The 17,961-nt window shown below is 34.6% G+C and overlaps 4 protein-coding genes across 8 annotated transcripts; 1 reads left to right on the forward strand and 3 right to left on the reverse strand.

Annotated features, from left to right (window-relative positions):
* Dlt (codanin-1 like protein dlt) lies at positions 1-4,526 on the reverse strand. Its single transcript, XM_076786263.1, has 10 exons — positions 4,253-4,526; positions 3,612-3,907; positions 3,251-3,527; positions 3,016-3,173; positions 2,310-2,903; positions 2,037-2,246; positions 1,606-1,965; positions 1,359-1,524; positions 1,018-1,286; positions 1-944 (listed from the first exon to the last, which is right to left on the reverse strand). Exons 2-10 carry the CDS (start codon positions 3,891-3,893, stop codon positions 789-791), a joined length of 2,472 nt encoding a protein of 823 aa, XP_076642378.1. The 5' UTR covers positions 3,894-3,907; positions 4,253-4,526; the 3' UTR covers positions 1-788.
* Positions 4,527-5,536: 1,010 nt separating this feature from the next.
* Positions 5,537-8,672, reverse strand: Ctsl1 (cathepsin L). 2 transcript variants are annotated; one of them, XM_076786270.1, is made up of 7 exons: positions 8,526-8,672; positions 7,449-7,561; positions 6,878-7,030; positions 6,609-6,806; positions 6,325-6,530; positions 6,033-6,184; positions 5,537-5,909 (listed from the first exon to the last, which is right to left on the reverse strand). In XM_076786270.1, exons 2-7 carry the CDS (start codon positions 7,542-7,544, stop codon positions 5,689-5,691), a joined length of 1,026 nt encoding a protein of 341 aa, XP_076642385.1. In that variant the 5' UTR covers positions 7,545-7,561; positions 8,526-8,672; the 3' UTR covers positions 5,537-5,688. The 2 variants fall into 2 exon arrangements, with proteins under 2 accessions (XP_076642385.1, XP_076642384.1); XM_076786269.1 differs by lacking the exon at positions 8,526-8,672 and adding an exon at positions 7,700-7,808.
* A 1,342-nt stretch (positions 8,673-10,014) lies between these two features.
* LOC143353164 (leucine-rich repeat-containing protein 40) lies at positions 10,015-13,940 on the reverse strand. 4 transcript variants are annotated; one of them, XM_076786266.1, is made up of 11 exons: positions 13,490-13,630; positions 12,826-12,855; positions 12,523-12,716; positions 12,242-12,445; positions 12,043-12,166; positions 11,797-11,966; positions 11,598-11,740; positions 11,309-11,509; positions 10,892-11,224; positions 10,634-10,819; positions 10,015-10,566 (listed from the first exon to the last, which is right to left on the reverse strand). In XM_076786266.1, exons 4-11 carry the CDS (start codon positions 12,431-12,433, stop codon positions 10,461-10,463), a joined length of 1,455 nt encoding a protein of 484 aa, XP_076642381.1. In that variant the 5' UTR covers positions 12,434-12,445; positions 12,523-12,716; positions 12,826-12,855; positions 13,490-13,630; the 3' UTR covers positions 10,015-10,460. The 4 variants fall into 4 exon arrangements, with proteins under 4 accessions (XP_076642381.1, XP_076642383.1, XP_076642380.1 ...); XM_076786268.1 differs by having other exon boundaries at positions 12,826-12,911; positions 13,490-13,623; XM_076786265.1 differs by having other exon boundaries at positions 12,826-12,915; positions 13,490-13,623.
* Positions 13,941-14,332: 392 nt separating this feature from the next.
* Positions 14,333-17,913, forward strand: Tsen54 (tRNA splicing endonuclease subunit 54). The gene is made up of 6 exons (XM_076786284.1): positions 14,333-14,694; positions 14,777-14,957; positions 15,113-15,452; positions 15,530-16,312; positions 16,398-17,563; positions 17,638-17,913. Exons 2-6 carry the CDS (start codon positions 14,917-14,919, stop codon positions 17,777-17,779), a joined length of 2,472 nt encoding a protein of 823 aa, XP_076642399.1. The 5' UTR covers positions 14,333-14,694; positions 14,777-14,916; the 3' UTR covers positions 17,780-17,913.
* The last annotated feature ends 48 nt before the right edge of the window (positions 17,914-17,961 follow it).

Raw genomic sequence — 17,961 nt, forward strand, 5'->3', positions numbered from 1 at the left:
AAATCTTTGTTTATTTCACATTTCGTACATACAGAAAGTTAAAATCTGGTTTCTTAGCTAGAAAAAATACGCATTCGTTGGAATAAAACCGAAGAGTTTACGTATTTACGTAACTTCAGATCTAGAAGCGAGTAGAAACGTTTCGCGCAGTCTCTGTACACGGTTCTCATACAAAATTAATGGAATTCTCGACGTTCCATCTCTCGTTCCATATTAATTCTTCTTTATCGACGTCTGGGGATGTCGAGGCGGTTCTCAATAAATTGCAATTCCTTCTGTCAATTTACAATTACACGACGTAATATAACGGCGATTCACAAAATCAGCTATCCCGTCGTTAAGTTAGTTAATTTACAAGAATTTACACTTATACTTATCACAAGAATTGTATTATTCGTACAATACAGCCCTCACTGTCGACGGCTTATAAGCGTAAGCCCTGTTCTTTTGGATAATTTCACGGATCCCAACGTTTTGCTAATGCTAACGTTATCAGCAAGATAACAAAACGTTAAGAGCATCTTTTCGAAAGGACTAGGCTTACGCTGTTAGGTTAAACGTATCGACAAGAAGAACTGTACAACGCCATTAGAACTTGAACCTATTAACCAGGCGATTGTCTACGTGAAAACTGTAGTTTGTACCATCGCAGACATTTCTATAAAATCAGGTTGAAAAATCATGTCAAAGCAAACGTATGAAAATGAAAATGTTTAGTCAACTGATCTCTCCCGGTCAACAGGTTACTGCGCGATAAGAAGCCTATAGTCGAGATCGAACAAAGACGATCAGTCTATGGGGCTGTAGTCGTTCGGAAACTCTATGTTACTATAAGTCTCCGCTATCCATCCAAGCAAATATTTAATCTTTTCTGTGGTATCATCCGAGGCTTTGAAATCCGCAATCGCCTCTGACAAGCATTTCGAGAGATGTTTCAATACAGGCTGGAAAGAGAAACGTAAATTTGTTTATATCGATTGAATGGTCGATGGAATAGAAAGAGAAGGAAGTACTTACCACAGGCCAGTCCTGCCTAAACAATGCTACACACTGGTCGCTAAAACCATCGATGTCCACAATGTCCTTTGCTATTAATCTTTTAATGAACTTCCCGAAAAGTGGCCAGACGTAATCTTTTTGCGGCTGTGCTAACAGCATAACGTTCCGAGGACTAAATATTCTATATATAGGGAAGTCCAGTTCCAAAGCCTTCCAACGATCCATCAACCATATTTTGATAAACTTATCTTGAATCTTCTCGACAAATAGATCGCTCCGATAGGCAACTGTAAATTGAAATATATGTAGACATAAAGGTGTATAAAACGATCGATAATTGCAAGTTGGTGGATTCATACGTAGCAACAAAGCGAAATCCGTGCTGAGAAAGTACAAAACTTTCTCCGGACCTGCTACAAGATCGGCTCTTTCAGTTAAAGTTTGATACAAGTTGTCCAATATGTTTGACACAGTCGTCATCGACAGAGAATCTCCACCGTTGTCCAATATGTCCCACATAAGCTCCTGAACAAATAAAGTGGACCAATATTTACTGTACTTTAGAATATTTTAGGAAATATATTGTTCCTCATTTTTTCTACATACTCTTAAATCATCCGTAATGGTAGTTGGACTGACAGCGTTTGGATTGTGTTTAATCTCTTGGACAGAATGCAACTGTGAGTTATTCTTTAAAAATCTGTTTTTTTCGACCTCCATATCCTTTAAGAATAATGAGTCCACTATGTAAGATTGTATCCACTGGTGTATACGCTCGCTGGCCAACCTCGTTGCAATTTTCACGCAAATCTCTTTTACGGACGCTAGAGTGTCCTCCGCTAATAGAGAGTCTATAGATTTAACGACACGCGCTTCGCAGATCGTCGATATAGACGACTCACATTTTTCTTTCAGTTCCTTGCACATGCCTGTAGCTAAAGCGTTCATCTCATCTGCCACGGCCGTCTGGTAACAATACGAGTAAATAAATTACTTTAAGAATTACTCGAAGAATACAAGAAAGTTTCGCAAATCACCTTCAAAATAACCGTATCAGTCAACTCTTTCTCGTTCTGTTTCTTTTTCAAGACTTTTCCGAAAGCGCTCATGTTTGCTTCTCTGGAGGTCATCAACAGCGTATTACATATGTGTTTAACGCAAGCCGAAGCGACCCTTTCCGATACGAAATCAATGGTTTTCCAGGTAGACGCTGGTTGCCCGTGAAAAAATGCTTTTTCTAGTTTCAGCTATTGACACGTTGAAAATATAGTATTGTTTTGTGGACTGTTTCAAACAATTGATAAACTCACCTCTAAATGCCTCACACCCACACCCTTAGTTGACTTCAACAGTTGACTAGAAACGGGAGTAATATGCTTATTTGAATTATAATTCTTCGTGCTCGTTTTGGTGTTTATTATGGTCACTTGTCCTACCGAGGGACAACATATACGCATTGTTCTCTCGTTAATAATATCTATCTTATCCAGATTGCATTTAGTAGACGCTACAGGAACTATCAGGTCTCCCAACAGTGCGTTCTTTTGTACGTAGTGTTTGTCAAGTTGCTTCAGATTCTTTAATTCCTCAACTTTGTAAGTTTTCTGCCAAGAGGAGTAAAATTCCTTTGGGAAATTCGGCAAGTCGAACAACCAACTTAAAGTAGATTTCAATAGTATCGCCGTTTGTCTAGATATAGCACTGTCGAGAGCCTTGAAGTCAGAATTGTTCACAGCTTTGTAAATGTAATACAACAGCTCCAACACGTGCTTATAATATGGTAATCGGAGAGAAACGGTATCCAACATGGCCAAGTATTTTGCTATCCAGGGTACGGTTAACGATAATTTTCCTAATACTATTGCATTGTGAAGACAAAGATGTAAATTAATCGTTGGCAATACCTAGACCAGAAGCGTGCATAATATTAGTTTTAATTGTTAACATAATCATAAACATATGAACTGAACTTTTAATAGAGACATGGGTCACGAGTGACCCGAAATCATCTCTTACCTTACTCCTCACTTCTACTTGAGCTATTAAATCTTTCGAATTATTCGATTCTGATTTGTACGGTATAGACACAACAAGTCCTAACATTTTCGCGAGGAGTCGTAAACTGGATAAACAGGTCGTAAAATTTTGTTGTGTTTGCTCGTCGACCATTGTTTCTATTAGAAATAAATTACATTTGGGTATTAAAGAACATAGTCTATCGGTACACAAATAATTTCAAACATATCGATACCTGAATCTTCTATTTCGCTGCCGCTAAACTGAGTATCATTCAACTCCATAATTTCGTGAACTAAACAATTTTCTAAGTGAACATAAAAGATTGGATTAAAAGCGAACAATATGAAATCTTTGAAAAATTCTTGAACTCCTGGAAAAGACGGTTCCATATTTTGATTTTTCGAGGGCTGTGGTGTTATTAAACGTTTCTGAAGTTGATTTAATTTTTGTGGATTTACATATTTTAAAGCTTTAAGAAAACTTAAGCTTTCGTCATCCTCTGCCTCCAACTAAAAATGAAAAGAATCAATTTAACCAAAGAAATGGTACATGTACATACATATATTATAAATGACGAAAACATTTCTACCTACCTGTAACATTTTTTGTACGCATGAAATTAAAAGCTGAGATTTGAACAATCTTGCAAAATGATAGTAGTTTATAGCATCATTGTGTATGGTCAGCATACTTCGTATTTTACTTCCAAGAGCTATCTGAAACGACCACCCAGGCACAGAATGATTTTCTTCCCATATTCTAAATATACTGTAGAATGCATCTCTCTGCTTTCTGAAAGATTGAAAGGCGATTCCAGATGGGAAGTTCTCACGATTATCGGTATCTATTTGAAAGCAGACATTTAATTCCCCCATCGTTTTTTGGTGAACTAGAAAAAAAAATAAAGCATATTTTTCTGTTATAAAGAATACATTGATATTATGGTTAAATATTTGCTGTTTTATACAAAAAGATTTTTTTCAAAATTCCATGTTGCGTTAAATAAAAAATTAGAAAAAAATAGAAATACGTTTGCCACATAAACTTGTTCCGCAGATCGTGTTACCAAATAGTCTTTTTTAAGAAAGAAATAAAATTTCGTAATTCACGTAAATATTAACATATTGTGTTCAAATGCATGCATAATATTTTTTAGTGCAGTTTTTCAGAAGAATTTATTCATTCGTGCATTACATTTGAAAAATATATTCTCTCATAAAATATGTTAACATACTCGTTCGTTTAAATTGTCAAATACATGACGTCGGTGTCGACAGATGTAACAAATTTTGAGGTTATATTTACAATGCGTAATGTGATTGTTCCGTAATGAAATAAAATTTCTCCGATATTGATGCGCGCGATTAAAATTTTTTCCAGAAAATTATGTTAATTATAGTAAAATATCGACTCTGTGTAACGAAAAAGATAATTATTCGAAATTCGATTATTCGGGGAACCGATTACAGGAACATAGAACGAGTGACATTATAACACAGCAAGTCGCATAACACGTCGCTTTCATCAGAGTCTGGCATCGTTCAGAAACCAATTTACGTTCGTTCTGCGCATCTTCGCTCTTATTGGCTCCCTTCCCAATGCACTACGCATGCGCGGAGCGGACTGATGTGACGCCATGTCCGGCAGCGGCATTCGCAACCAAATACGCGGTGTGTCAAAGTATTTCGAATTTAAATAGCGAAAGGTTCTGGCAATCGTCACTTAAATGACCTGGCCCTCAACCCGACCTCCTATGGCATGCACTTGGGAAGGATGGAATTTCCGCGTCCGAAAATTCCCTCGTTCCCACACACCATGGTCGCTTCATTTACATTTTTCAACTAAAAACGTAAAGAAAGAATTCATTTACATTTTCCGACATTATACAGTTAATTATCGAGGTTGAAAAAATTATATTACTATAGTCCAATCCTTTCTAAATAAAACAAAAAAAAATTTAGCGCAATCGGACAAACAGTTCCTAAGATAAAAATTCGTAAATGAAGCCCATTTTCGCCACTCATTTCCTACCCACTTCTTCTGCCTATTAATCTGTACTTTTGTTCTACCGCGTATATTAATCTCGCAGTCTACAAAGTGGGGACTGAGTAGTGGAGTAGGGAGTCTGAGGAGCTCGCAGCGCCCCCAACGTCTTCCGGGCTGCGCGAAATAGTGCCAGACTCTGATGAACGCGACTTTATGTACATATATATGTAGCAGTGTTTACATTTTAGAAAAACAGAATTTAAAAATTAAAAATTTCGAAAAATATTATATGGTAATTATCAAAAAGACAATGTATTATTCGAATGAGAACATTCTCGAGATTTTAAAGTAAAATGTTACGCTGCTCCTAACTTAACAGATGGAAAATCTACAACTATTTTTATTTTAATTTGAACTATTGAAATTTTCAAATTCAGTAGCGAGCGAAAAATGTTGCCCAACAAAATGTTTTAAATAAGAGATTGCTCCTTTTAAAAGAGGGAAGGAATTGTTAATATAAACGATTCGTATATTTATAAAATGTACCTATATGTATATATATATTTGTTTTTTCAATGTACAAATGTGATCATAAATATAAGATACTTATTGCATATAATTTTACTTATTTAGTGGCTGCGCGATAACCTTTTGCCCCTAAAATTATTTACAGTTTTAAATTAATTATCCTTGAGGACCAACGAGGGGGTAGACGGCAGCAGTCGAAATGCCACAATTGTTCTTTCTGTTTCTAGCCATTTGGATGTAACCTTCATTACCCCACGTTGTTCCCCAACTGTTCTTCACCAACCAATAATCATCACCGTTTGCATCGGTTCCGTATCCTACCACTAATACTGCATGATCCAAATCTTTCGAGGAACACTCCGGTTCGTAATAGATTCCTGTATTAAAAGAGAAAATTCATATTAAATAGAAAAGCATTGGAACAATATCCTAAATACATTCGCACCGGATGACGCGTATAAATGATTCGGTGGAAAAATGTTAATAATCAGTAAACAAACCCTCAGAATAAAATTGGAAGGTTTCGTGTGAAGCATCGATAGCAACAGAAATTGGTCCTATAGTAGCAACAGCTGCTTTGAGTTTTTCTTCATCATTTTCAGGAATGTTTACGAAGCCAACGTCGGAAGCTCCACTGTTCTTTGGATTGTATCTAGAATTAATGGTACAATGCAATAATGTTTCGATATCTCGGTAAACTAATCGTTCTAGTTCAGCGTTATCTCAAAAAAATTAAAAAAAAAGATCGGTTTTTCTTCTATAGTAGCTTATACCGATGTGCATTATTGTTACCTGCACTTATCATTTTCAGCTTCGTACGTGTAAGTAGCCTCTGTATCGATACCATGATTGTCCTTAACGTATTGGAATGCAGCATCTATCATTCCACCTTCGCATCCATTGTTACCGTATTTTCCGCTGCAATCGATTAAATTCTGTTCGCTCAAAGAAATTAGAGATCCTGTAGCACGGAAATGTTGTGCTTCCAGACCTCCAGTCTACAATTAAAATGCATTATTAAGACAAAAACTAGTTCGGTAATGAGCATACACATAATAGTCCAGTAATGAACTTACTGCTGAGAATGACCAACATGAACCACAGTGACCTTGATCTTTAACCGGGGTAACAGCTCCAGAATCCCTCCAGTCTACAGAATCTGGCAGTTTTACATTTGCTGGTTCAACAAACATTGCTCCAGTAAACTTTGATCGATTTACATAGTTTACAGACTTGTTGTAACCATTCATTATATTCACAAATTCGTGGTGAAGCTATAAATACAATGTAAAAGTTTATAGAAAGTATAGTGGGCATACATAAATTATACAAAAAGATTATTTACCATGTCTCCATACTTGTTCATCTTCAATTTATAGGGTACATGATTCCTTCCATAATTACCATTATGTTTGGCAATTTTATGCTTATTATCCATAAATATCTTCATTCTGAACTTTTCTTCTATGTCAGAGTTGTATGTTTTAGAATGCTCCAGCTATAATACAAATAATTAATACATATACATATGAAGCAAAGTTGAGAATTTAATGCATTAAATCATTACTAGACTGCGGATTTAATACATTCATGGAAAAATTGAAGGATGTTGATATATTATTTACTACTGTATATACGATTGTTAAAGGATAGAAGATATTTGTATTTGACTCCTATTTCTTACAGTCGATGATGAAAATTTTTATTTTGCATGAAGATCCACAGTCTGATCCTTACTACTGAAATATGTGATTATCGATTACAATTAATGATCACGTTTTTAATTCTGCTAATCCAAGGGAAGTAACAATGTTTATTTGCTTCAGGTTTTTATATGAGCATAAAACTTTTAGTATTTTAGGTGAGATAAGCATGACAGAATGATACCACTATCTCTATGTAAATGATTTATGTACCTTAAACGCGTGCCATTCTTCTTTGACAACTTCATAAAAAGACACAGCTTGTGCCATGGCTATTACTGCCACAATTAAAAGTAGTAACACCTTCATGATTCTATGTTTTACGTCTGAAAAAGAAGATACAAAATATTAATTTTCTCAAACATTATCATTTCAATTTGCTTTCATCACGGGAGTAACTTGTTTAGTTTTTGTTCAAATATACATTAATTATATTTTTTTATAGCATTGAAAATAAAACCGACCTTCAAATCTTTGAACGATTGACACAGAAAATATAAAAACAATATTTTTCTGTACAACCTTATACGAAGCAGGAAAATAACATGAAACAGTCATTAGGTGACATCTACATAGTACATTTCATCCATACGAAATTAGTTCGTATATTAACGGAAAATTGTCAAAGGCGCAATATTGTTAAAATTACATAAGTAAAAGTGGTAAGAAACATTTCCAGATATTTTCTCACAGGAGAAACAATAAACGACCGTCTAATACGCCTAGATGTAATGAATGTATCTACGCGGAAAAATGATCTAAGCAAAAGATTAAATTACTGCAAATGACATTGAAACCAGTACTTCGATTTGATATAACGCAGTAAACGAGTAGATTATCGGACAAAGAAGCTAATAATGTTTTCGACATTCGACGCTCCTCAAGAACGAAACGTCGATCGCTTTTTTCGAAATCATCGTACAAAAAATGAGCCATACAATGAAGATTAACGACTCTTTATTTAAAAAAAAAAAACATCAAAACGAAGGTATATCACTAATATGTTATATGTAAATATATTTCGTCGAGTAACGGTATATTCGGTATTCTGACGATATCAGAACAGTTCGTTGGGAGGAAGCAACATTGGACTTCTTTGATGACGAAAAAAATCAATTCGAAGGCTATCGAGACGTACAACAAAGCAACAGGATATTTTGAACGATGATTGTCAGTATTCTGTCGTTACGTCAAACGATAAAAACAACAACGAGGGAACAGACGATATAATTATTTGAAATGTACCGATTTAGGTGCCAGAAACAGTACAAGAATTTTCGGAATTCTTACCACGCACGAAGATTTGTTAATTGAGGTCCCTCGAAAATAAAACAAGGTCCACGATCTAACTCGTGCAACTTTGAACTAACGAAAACGCTCTCTCTTCCCTATACATATTCTATTCCCTCCCCCTCTACTACGTGATTCATCGACGCATGCCACTGTACACCACAGCGTCTCCCAACTTCCTGTCACTGTAGATCCTAACAAAGAAATTCTCTACAGACAGAACACAAACATCTTGTTACAATAAAGATATTAATTGCAATACGAACTTACCATTTTTGTCGTTCTGCCCAGCAACATTTATCTACACTAACGATTAGACTGCGCATTTTACGCATTTATAACGAAAATAAATTGATGTAGTCTAACACTGTGGACATAGTACTTCGGAGAAAATTTCATGTCTGTTTCTGACGATTGACAGAGCAAATTTTGATTTCACAGATGTACTCGCGAGACGAGTGTGCATATTATTATCGAATCCTATCGTCTGATTAATAAACAAATCGCTGCTTATACCATAATATTTTTACTCATTATCGGGTTAGTAACGTTTGCATGAATTCAGTTCGATTATCTGTAATACTCAATTAATTTAAAAACTGAACTAAAGTAGGTATTTAATCGCTCGTTGCATTAATATTAGCAATTGAAGAGTAATTTGATCAGTGGGTCAAATTTAAAATTTCAGTCGATTTTTTCTAAATTCTGGTATAATACATTTTTTAGTTAGGAAGATTAATAATAGCTCGATGAATTGGGGGACACTGACAGGGTAGAATGTCATTCATATCTCCATCCATTTGCGCGTGTTCCACACATCCACTTCTGGTATTTTGTGTTGTTCGATTTATGTGCGATCATCCGCTGCAGTCGTCATGTGATTTTGATAAATGTAGTAACCCATGATGCGGTTTTATCGCAATCGGCGCGTGTTCGTAATACTTGAAACTACGTTCTAATCTTTCGATTTTAATGCCGCTTGTTCTACATATTTAACTAGATCATTTTGTTCTTACATTCTCGAATGTTTCGTTTAAATGACCCACTACCTTCGTACGATCCACATTTTATATTTAACTTTCACAATTTTACAATTTGGCTTTCTGAATTTAGAGTTGAAATTACAAAGGCGCTTTCGAGCTTCATTGATTATTCATAATTGTTCGTGATCCTTCGAAATGATTTTTAATTTAGCAAACATTCGAATAAAAAATGTATTGTCAAGGAAATTTAGTCATCCGGAATCCCAAAAAATATATATGAAGTCACAACGCTGATGTTGCATTTTTGATACTTGATATCACATGATAATTCCGTTTAAATTGCATGAGTAATGTATTAAATTTCAAAAGTCGCGAAAAAATAAAATGTTCGTACCTTTGAAAGAGATGCCAAAATATTGTAATGTGTGCCATTTGTTTCATCAGGTACCCGAGTTCTACTTCTAAAATATTTTTGTACTCCGGAAAACAATAATTTGTTAAAAAGGTTATGCTTCACGTTTTCAATTTATTTGTTTGAAAGGACATACTTCATCATCATATTTAAAAAATTAAAGCCAACAGTCATTTTGAAATGTCTCATACACGGAGCGATCTTACAGAGGAGGAACTTCTATCATAATCCCCAAATTGGGTGACCTTGACAACCTACATGCAGACAGCATTGCCACTTCTTCAGGTTGATATTTCCATTCTTTTCTCTGAGCTATTAGATGAAGGGGGATAGAAATACTGTGTGCGAAAACTTGGAAACGTTGGAAAATGCGGTCATATTTGAAATGTAGTATGGTATAAAGTGGAGGATATCGATAGTATCGCATAATTAATATGCAGATTCTTCGACGCGTGTCTTAAATATTCTACAATTTTTTATAGAATTCTCTAACAAATCTCCAACAGTTATATATCATTTTGAAAATTTGTCGAGTGTATTTCAATGAGGTATTCGGTCCCTGAGATATGCAAGTATCTCTTCCGTAGACTTGGCCAATATTGCTTGTCGTGGTTGTTTGAAACAATTCCCAGCCAATAACAAAGTTCTATAAGAAAAGGCATTTTTTACTACTCTTTTTACTACATTTATAGAGCCGATTCATTTCTACTTACTTTATATTCTTTAAATTACCAAGTTCCGGTGGCACATGTCCGATATTATTATTAGCTAACTCTAATACTGCAAGTTTTCTTAACTTCTCTAGCGACAATACATCGATATTAGTTATTTCATTATTGTTTGCTATCAATATTTCCAATGGTTCAATCTCATAGATGGCATGTGGAATTTCTTTGTACCTGTGTCACATATTTTCACATGAACTCGCGATATTTATAATTAATCTACAAACATCTGAACGTATACCATACCTGTTAAACGAAATATCAATTTCTCGTAGATATTTTAATAAACCAAGACTGGAAGGAAGGGTTTCCAAGAGGTTGTTACTTAAATTCAAATTTTGCAAATGCTTATACTTTTCACCGATCCATTCTGGTATACTTGTTAACTGATTAGTTGTTAGTTTCAAATCACTAACTCTTTCAATTATAGATAATTGGTCAGGTAAAACCGATAACATATTTCTGCTTAAATCCACTGTGCTTACATCGGCTTTAGATGCATTCTCTAAAACTTCTTGTGGCAACTCGACGAGCTTTTGGCCAGCCAAACTAAGCAATTTTGTACTTTGCATTGTGTATCTAGGATGTTACAACCGATTAAAGAAATTACAAATTTCTTTAAATTTAAAAATTTTTACGACAGATATCTTCATCTACACATACTTATCTGGATAAATATTCGCACTGACATCTATTACTGCATATTCTTTTGTGCTTAAATTTGTACTATCAATACTTTGTCGTATGTGCTGTAAAATGCGAGATGTACCGCACCTTATTATATCCGCTCTTACATTTTGCACATTATTCCCATAGATCGAAAACTGCTTTAAATTTGGTAATATACCAACATAATTTGATACTCTACAAAACAATGTTATCTTCAAAAAAATGTTAGTCTATGTAATGACTAATATGTATATATATATATACATATATATGAAAAACATACGTAGTTAGGTTGTTGTGGGATAAGTCTAAAATTTCCAAGCTCACCAACTTTATAATTTCTTCCGGTATCTGATCGATTTTATTATTCCCTAAAATCAACGTTTTTAATCTTCCTACACCCTCCAAACACGACATGTCGATTTCCTGAAAACTGTGAAAATGAACACTGCAAACGATTTGTAGTAATTATGGATACCTACTGTAATATTATTATCAGCTAAGTGCAGTGTTTCGAGCATAGTACAACCAAACAGATCAGGGATCGTTGTTAACTTGTTCATTTGCAGCGTCAATTTCTCTAGCATCCTCAATTCACTCAAAGGAGGCAATCTTTCCAACTCATTATGGCTGGCATCTAACTTTCGTAAATCTGTTTTCAAAAGAGCATGTATTTATAGTATTATGTCTACATAAATGAACTACGTTTTAGAAGAGAGAAATCTTACCTCTCATACTTGTTAAATCACGTGGTAATTCTTTCAGTTTGTTATGACTTATGTCCAAGACAATCAATCTCACTAAATATCCCATTCCCACTGGTAATTTTGATAAATTGTTGTACGATAAATCCTATGTGCACAGAATATTTCAGATGTATCATTAAAGTCAATTATTTTGCATGCAAAAGCCATATTTTCAATTTACCAAGTAAGATAACATTATTAAATCCCCAAATGCAGGATCCAGTTCTGTTAGGCAATTGTTCTTTAAAAATAGATCTACCAGATATTGCAATTTATAGAATTCCGGAGGCAACTTTTTTATTTTATTATTTGACAGATTCAGTACTACTAATTTACTTAAAGTTCCAATTTCTGGTGGTAAGTCTTCTATCATGTTGTTGTGTAACTAAAATCATGAAATTTTAATAGATATAAACTCATTGGTGTAAGTACTACAATAATTAAGATGTTGCTGATATTTACAAGTAATGTTATTAATTCTGATAAACATTCTATGTTGGAAGAAATCGTAGTTAAGCTGTTGCAACTTAAATCCAATTTCAGGAGTGGTGTTTGTTCCCACCATCGTTCGTTTTCATGTACATAATTGAACTCATGATGCAATTGTTTCACCTCTTCTTTTGTTAGTGCATTTATATGCCATACTCTACTAGGCACTGCAACAGATATTATCAATATTAATACAGTATACAAGTGAACAATTATGATCTTCAAAATACAAGTTTCGCAACAGACATATAAGTTTTACGACTAATAGTGGCTTACCTTATGATATGCTTGTGATGATCTTGTATGCTATGATGATGAACATTGTGTATTCTAGAACATATTTTGCAGTCTAACATGCAAAGCTGTCTATGCGTTGGATGTAAAAAAAATTATAATTATGATTTTATTAAACATAAAAATCCGGTAAAAAGATTAAAATAAAACAAATAATAATATATGTTCATAGCAATTGGACAGAAGTAAAACGATGGTAGAAAGCATAAAGCGGATAGCACATGATGCAATATAATTTGTTTACCCATAAACCAGTAATAATTATAAGTGAGATATCTATGGTATAAAATACAATTTTATTTCGACTGAATAACTATACAAAATAATGGAACAATTATGTATCGTACTTAGAATAACAGTATGGTTGTTTGACACCTTCATTTTACAATATAATTATATATCGATTAAAATCTATCTCCATAAGACACATTAAAAAGACATGTGAAATACCTACTGGGAAATACTTAAAATTAGCTTGAAAAAACGACATGACTTATAGGATGACCTAATAATATGAACATGCAACAATTAGCTCGTTTACGAGTGCAACATCGGAGTATCAAGCATCTGGCCGATTATCGGAGAGTGTACATATCTAAATTAACATCTAAACAACATTCATTTCGGTTTCAAATGTAGCAAATACCCGTGGATAGCCCTTTCGAGGAGAGATTTAGAACACCAGATTTTCTTGCGGCGATAATGTTAACCTCGGACAACTCGGCGTTATCGTCATTTTTTGTGCGTTGCTTGAACACTGCTAGATGATTGATATTTTTCTTAACGCTACTCATGCTGCACTTTTATTGCGCACATTATTTACAGATCGACATCCCCAATTCCCAAGTGCAGGATGATTTAATGATGAATCTTCCCCCACTTTGTGCTTAACAACGCATCGTACAAGGACGTGTGCTTGCGCAAACGGTTAAATGGCTAGACTGCGGATTTTATGCACTTATTTATGGCATACATTGTTGTCCTAAATTCAAATCCAAGCTCAATAATGCCGGATGAGTCATCAATTCATTTGTCAATTAATATTAAACAGATCTTGATCAAGTCACAATCTTGTGCATTTGATTACAGGAGAATATAAACAAAAAGACAATAAAAGTATATAAAAATGTAATTCTCTGTAAACAGAGAACATACCTGTATTAAAATGAATAAAATTTGTTACTACATTAATTATAATTATTATATTAGGCGCAAACTATATTAAACGTTTTTTTTCTAATCTCTGTTATGATATTTCTGGAGAACATGAAACAATTAACACGCCTTCTCAATTTATTTTGAATCTATATATATAAAGTAGACAATTTATCACGCTTTACAAATATAATTTGAAAAGTAATTCAATGACTCAAATATGGGTCGCCCCGTGCGAAAGTGTTAAAAAGAAATTTCGGTAATTTTTTGTTACATTCACCGGAGTATCGCAGAGAAGGATAGAGTAGGAATGCTCTGTGGGAGTATAATGATTTCCTTTTAGTAAAAGTGTACTACCACGTGTATAACGTAAAAAGTTCTAGCATGTGCAATACAAATTGCAACAAAAATTTGTCATTGCTACAGTGAAAACAAATATTCGTATTGTGCTGTGTTTGCACACGTGTAACATGTATGTATACATTTTAACCTTGTATACCGTACACCATGTAACCGAATAACGTTAAAAACAGTTACATGCACGAAGATACTTTATAAGTGTGTCCGAGTATATATGATTGTACTTCACCGTTGTACATATACAAAAACAAGCACACGATTTAAATGTTTCCGATAATTCTTGAATTATTTTTTATTCGCGGTTTTTCAATGCCGGTATACCACTCGATAATACAGGTATAATTATTCTAATGATAGATATCCGATAAAAATATTTATACGGACAACAAATTAAAATATTAATAATTTATGACGAAAGGTGATGATCAGCTATACATGTTGATAAATTCGTTCGAAAGTGTATAATTCATTCTTTATGGCACAAGTAATGGGACTGTACAGTTTGTAAAATAAGTAATTGATTCAAAAAGATTGTTTGACCCAAACAGTGGCAAAAAGATGACGGAAGAAAGGAGAAAGTTACCCACAAATTCGTTAACGTGAGTTTTCTATTGTCCTTTATTTTTTAACACATATTAAGTTACTTTTAATGCATAGAGAGCAGTAAGAAAAAAGTGTTCGATACTTAAAGGACTTATAATATACATAAATCCTAGAGTTACTTGAATATATTCTAATGGTTAATATATTACAGTGTAGAAGAACTGCTGCGGAATAAGGGCATTAAATGCAATGCCTGGGACGAATACGAAAGGTCCGCTAAAACTCTCCCTAAGACTGGCATGAAGCAATTCGAGCCAGATGACTCTTGGTTGCAGAATATGCAAATTGAGAAGGGCCTTAAATCGCGTAAAAATTTAATAGCTGTAGAAAGAGTAGATCGTATCTCGCAATTAGCCAGTGCTGAATGGCTGCCTCTACAGAAGAGAGCTAGGGTGAAGAAGTATTCTGGTCAAGATTGGGGTAATTATGGCTTGGAAAAGAATTGTGCCTTGTATTTATTGCCAGAAGAAGCACTGTTTCTTCTAGAAACTGTATGTTGTCATTATAACGCGAATGATCAGATTGTTTAACGTGGTACAGGAGAAAGTAAGACGCTATTTTGTTTTAGAACTGTTTGGAACTTATTTGGAATGATGTGCCATTGTCCATTCAGCAGGCTTACGAACTTTTAATCGATAATGTTGAATGTACACTAGAAGAATACAGAGTTTACAGTCATTTAGCACGTTACGGTTACCGTATACAACGATTTATCTACAATACAGACAAGAATATGAAAAGCGAAGAAAGTAATAACGTGAAACGCAAAGTCATTGTTGAACCCGAAAATGGTCTTTGGAAACAAACTAATACCGATAACGATACAGGAAACGAAAAGGATGTTAACGATCTGGAAAATATTTCTGCTAATGATTCTGTAGAGACTTGTCAAAACCTAAATGAATCTGTAGACATGAATGATGTACATAAAGTCATGAACGATCTTCTTAGCGCGGTAGAAAATATAGAAAGTGAAAAGAAGGATACAGAAAATTGTAAATTATTGGCTGGTAACGCATCTATTGAAAAAAATAATCAGGAGAAAAGGAAACGAACTAATAAAGTACAGATAATATCGGAAGAAACACTACTGGGCAGCTTTAAAATTGTCACAGACAAAACTAGTTGTATGCAAGGAAATAATTCAAATAATTCATTGTCCAATTGGCGGTCAGCGCGCATACAGCGGAATGTTAAATTGTTGCCCAAGAGAACAGATAAAGCACTCTTACCCACTCCCGATATTTCTGTGCTGGATACTAATACCAAGAGCTTCGACAGCAGTCTAGGAAAACATAAGTCGTCTTCACCATCCGGGGAGGAGTATCGAAGCAAAAGGCTGAAGCACGAGGTACAACAACGTGTAATAACGTTAATATATAATGATTACGTTAACATAACAACACCAAGTTAACCCGTATCTTTCATGATTTTAGGTCATCGAACTTTCCGACGACGAAGTTGAAGAATTGCCACAACCCATGTCGCGGATGGAGATATTAAATTTAATTCCAAACATGGCAGCCCAACAGACTGTCGTAGTGAAGATTTCGAGGGGCTATATACCGCACAGTGTGAAGCCCCAAAATAATGTTTATCACTACGAAAGTAGAAAGCTGAGAAATTTACATCACACAGATCAAAACCTAAAGCATTCCGGCGTAAAGAATGGAAATGCATCGAATAGCAATCAAAGTAATAATACGCCTCAGTACAATAATGCATCGACGAGCAATAACGTTAGAAGGAGCACACACGTCGCTACATTGAATCATAATTTAGCGACGAACGTGCACAACGTTTTTATGCAAGATTACTTCTCTATGGAACGTAGACAGTACACGAACATTAATACCAATTATATGTATAATAGTAGAATGCCATTCGCGTACAACCAAAACTCATTTTGGCACCATAGGAATACTGTATTTCAAAATATATTCATTGGAAACCACAGTGCGGCGATGCAGAATAGGTTTATGTCCGTACAGATGAATAATTTGTTAGTGCCAAATTTGGGTAACAATGTGATGAGAAGCGTTGTTACTCGGAATCAATTGCACCACAATTTTCAGCCGAATAACTCGGTGCCTCCGAGAAGAATGTATCACCATAGAATCGAAGAAAATATGTCGATTCATTGTAGCGTGGCGAAAAACGTGTCGTTACCCGAGCCTCGTCAAAGGTATTGGCCACGTAATCATTATAGAAATTCGACTAATAATAATAATCGTTCGAATCATAATGACGAGGTGAATCAAGCGGCGTTTAAAGTGCTACCAGGGGCATCTTCCTGGTCTGAATTGAAAACCAAATGGCGCGAAGAGAAAATGATCACCATCGACGATGAAGACATATGCAAGGATGAAGAGTGCGATGAAGTACAAGTGGTTGGCCGATTGAGGAGTCCACTTTGTGGGCCAAAGAATGCAACCAGCTTGGAGGAAGTTTTCAGTAAACTCAAAATAATCAAATCCATGCCCGAAAAGACTGTGAGGAGAAAAAAAAGCAGATATAAAATATCGTACAATATTTATTCGAACACGCAGAATTATAGAAAAGCCAATCCTGGTCCACCCCTTTATCGAATTATTGTGATAAAGTAACTACAAATTTTTCTGTCGACTAATTGTATTTTTTTCTCAGAAATCTAATTTGTTTTCTCGTTAATTGCAGGCAAGATGATCTATTTCTACAACCAATTGAGTTGCATCGTCTGGTACAGGATGCAAACAAGTCGCCATTAATGTTGGCTTGTGTTTCCATGTCAATTTCATACATTCAGCCGGGATTTGTATGTACACCTAATTTAACGTAATCGAAATAAAATATTTAATTACGTTTATTTACACTTTACAATTTGTTTGTTTCATTTTATGGTATTGCTCCGATCTTTCATCAAACTAATATATTTTTATAATAAACTAGTACCTAAGAATTCTTTAGTAGGCAGTAACTAATATCGTCAGGACTGCTGCAAATAATTGATACAGGGCAAAG

Source organism: Halictus rubicundus, chromosome 4 (assembly GCF_050948215.1).
Source record: "Halictus rubicundus isolate RS-2024b chromosome 4, iyHalRubi1_principal, whole genome shotgun sequence".
NCBI classification, from domain to species: Eukaryota; Metazoa; Arthropoda; class Insecta; order Hymenoptera; family Halictidae; genus Halictus; species Halictus rubicundus.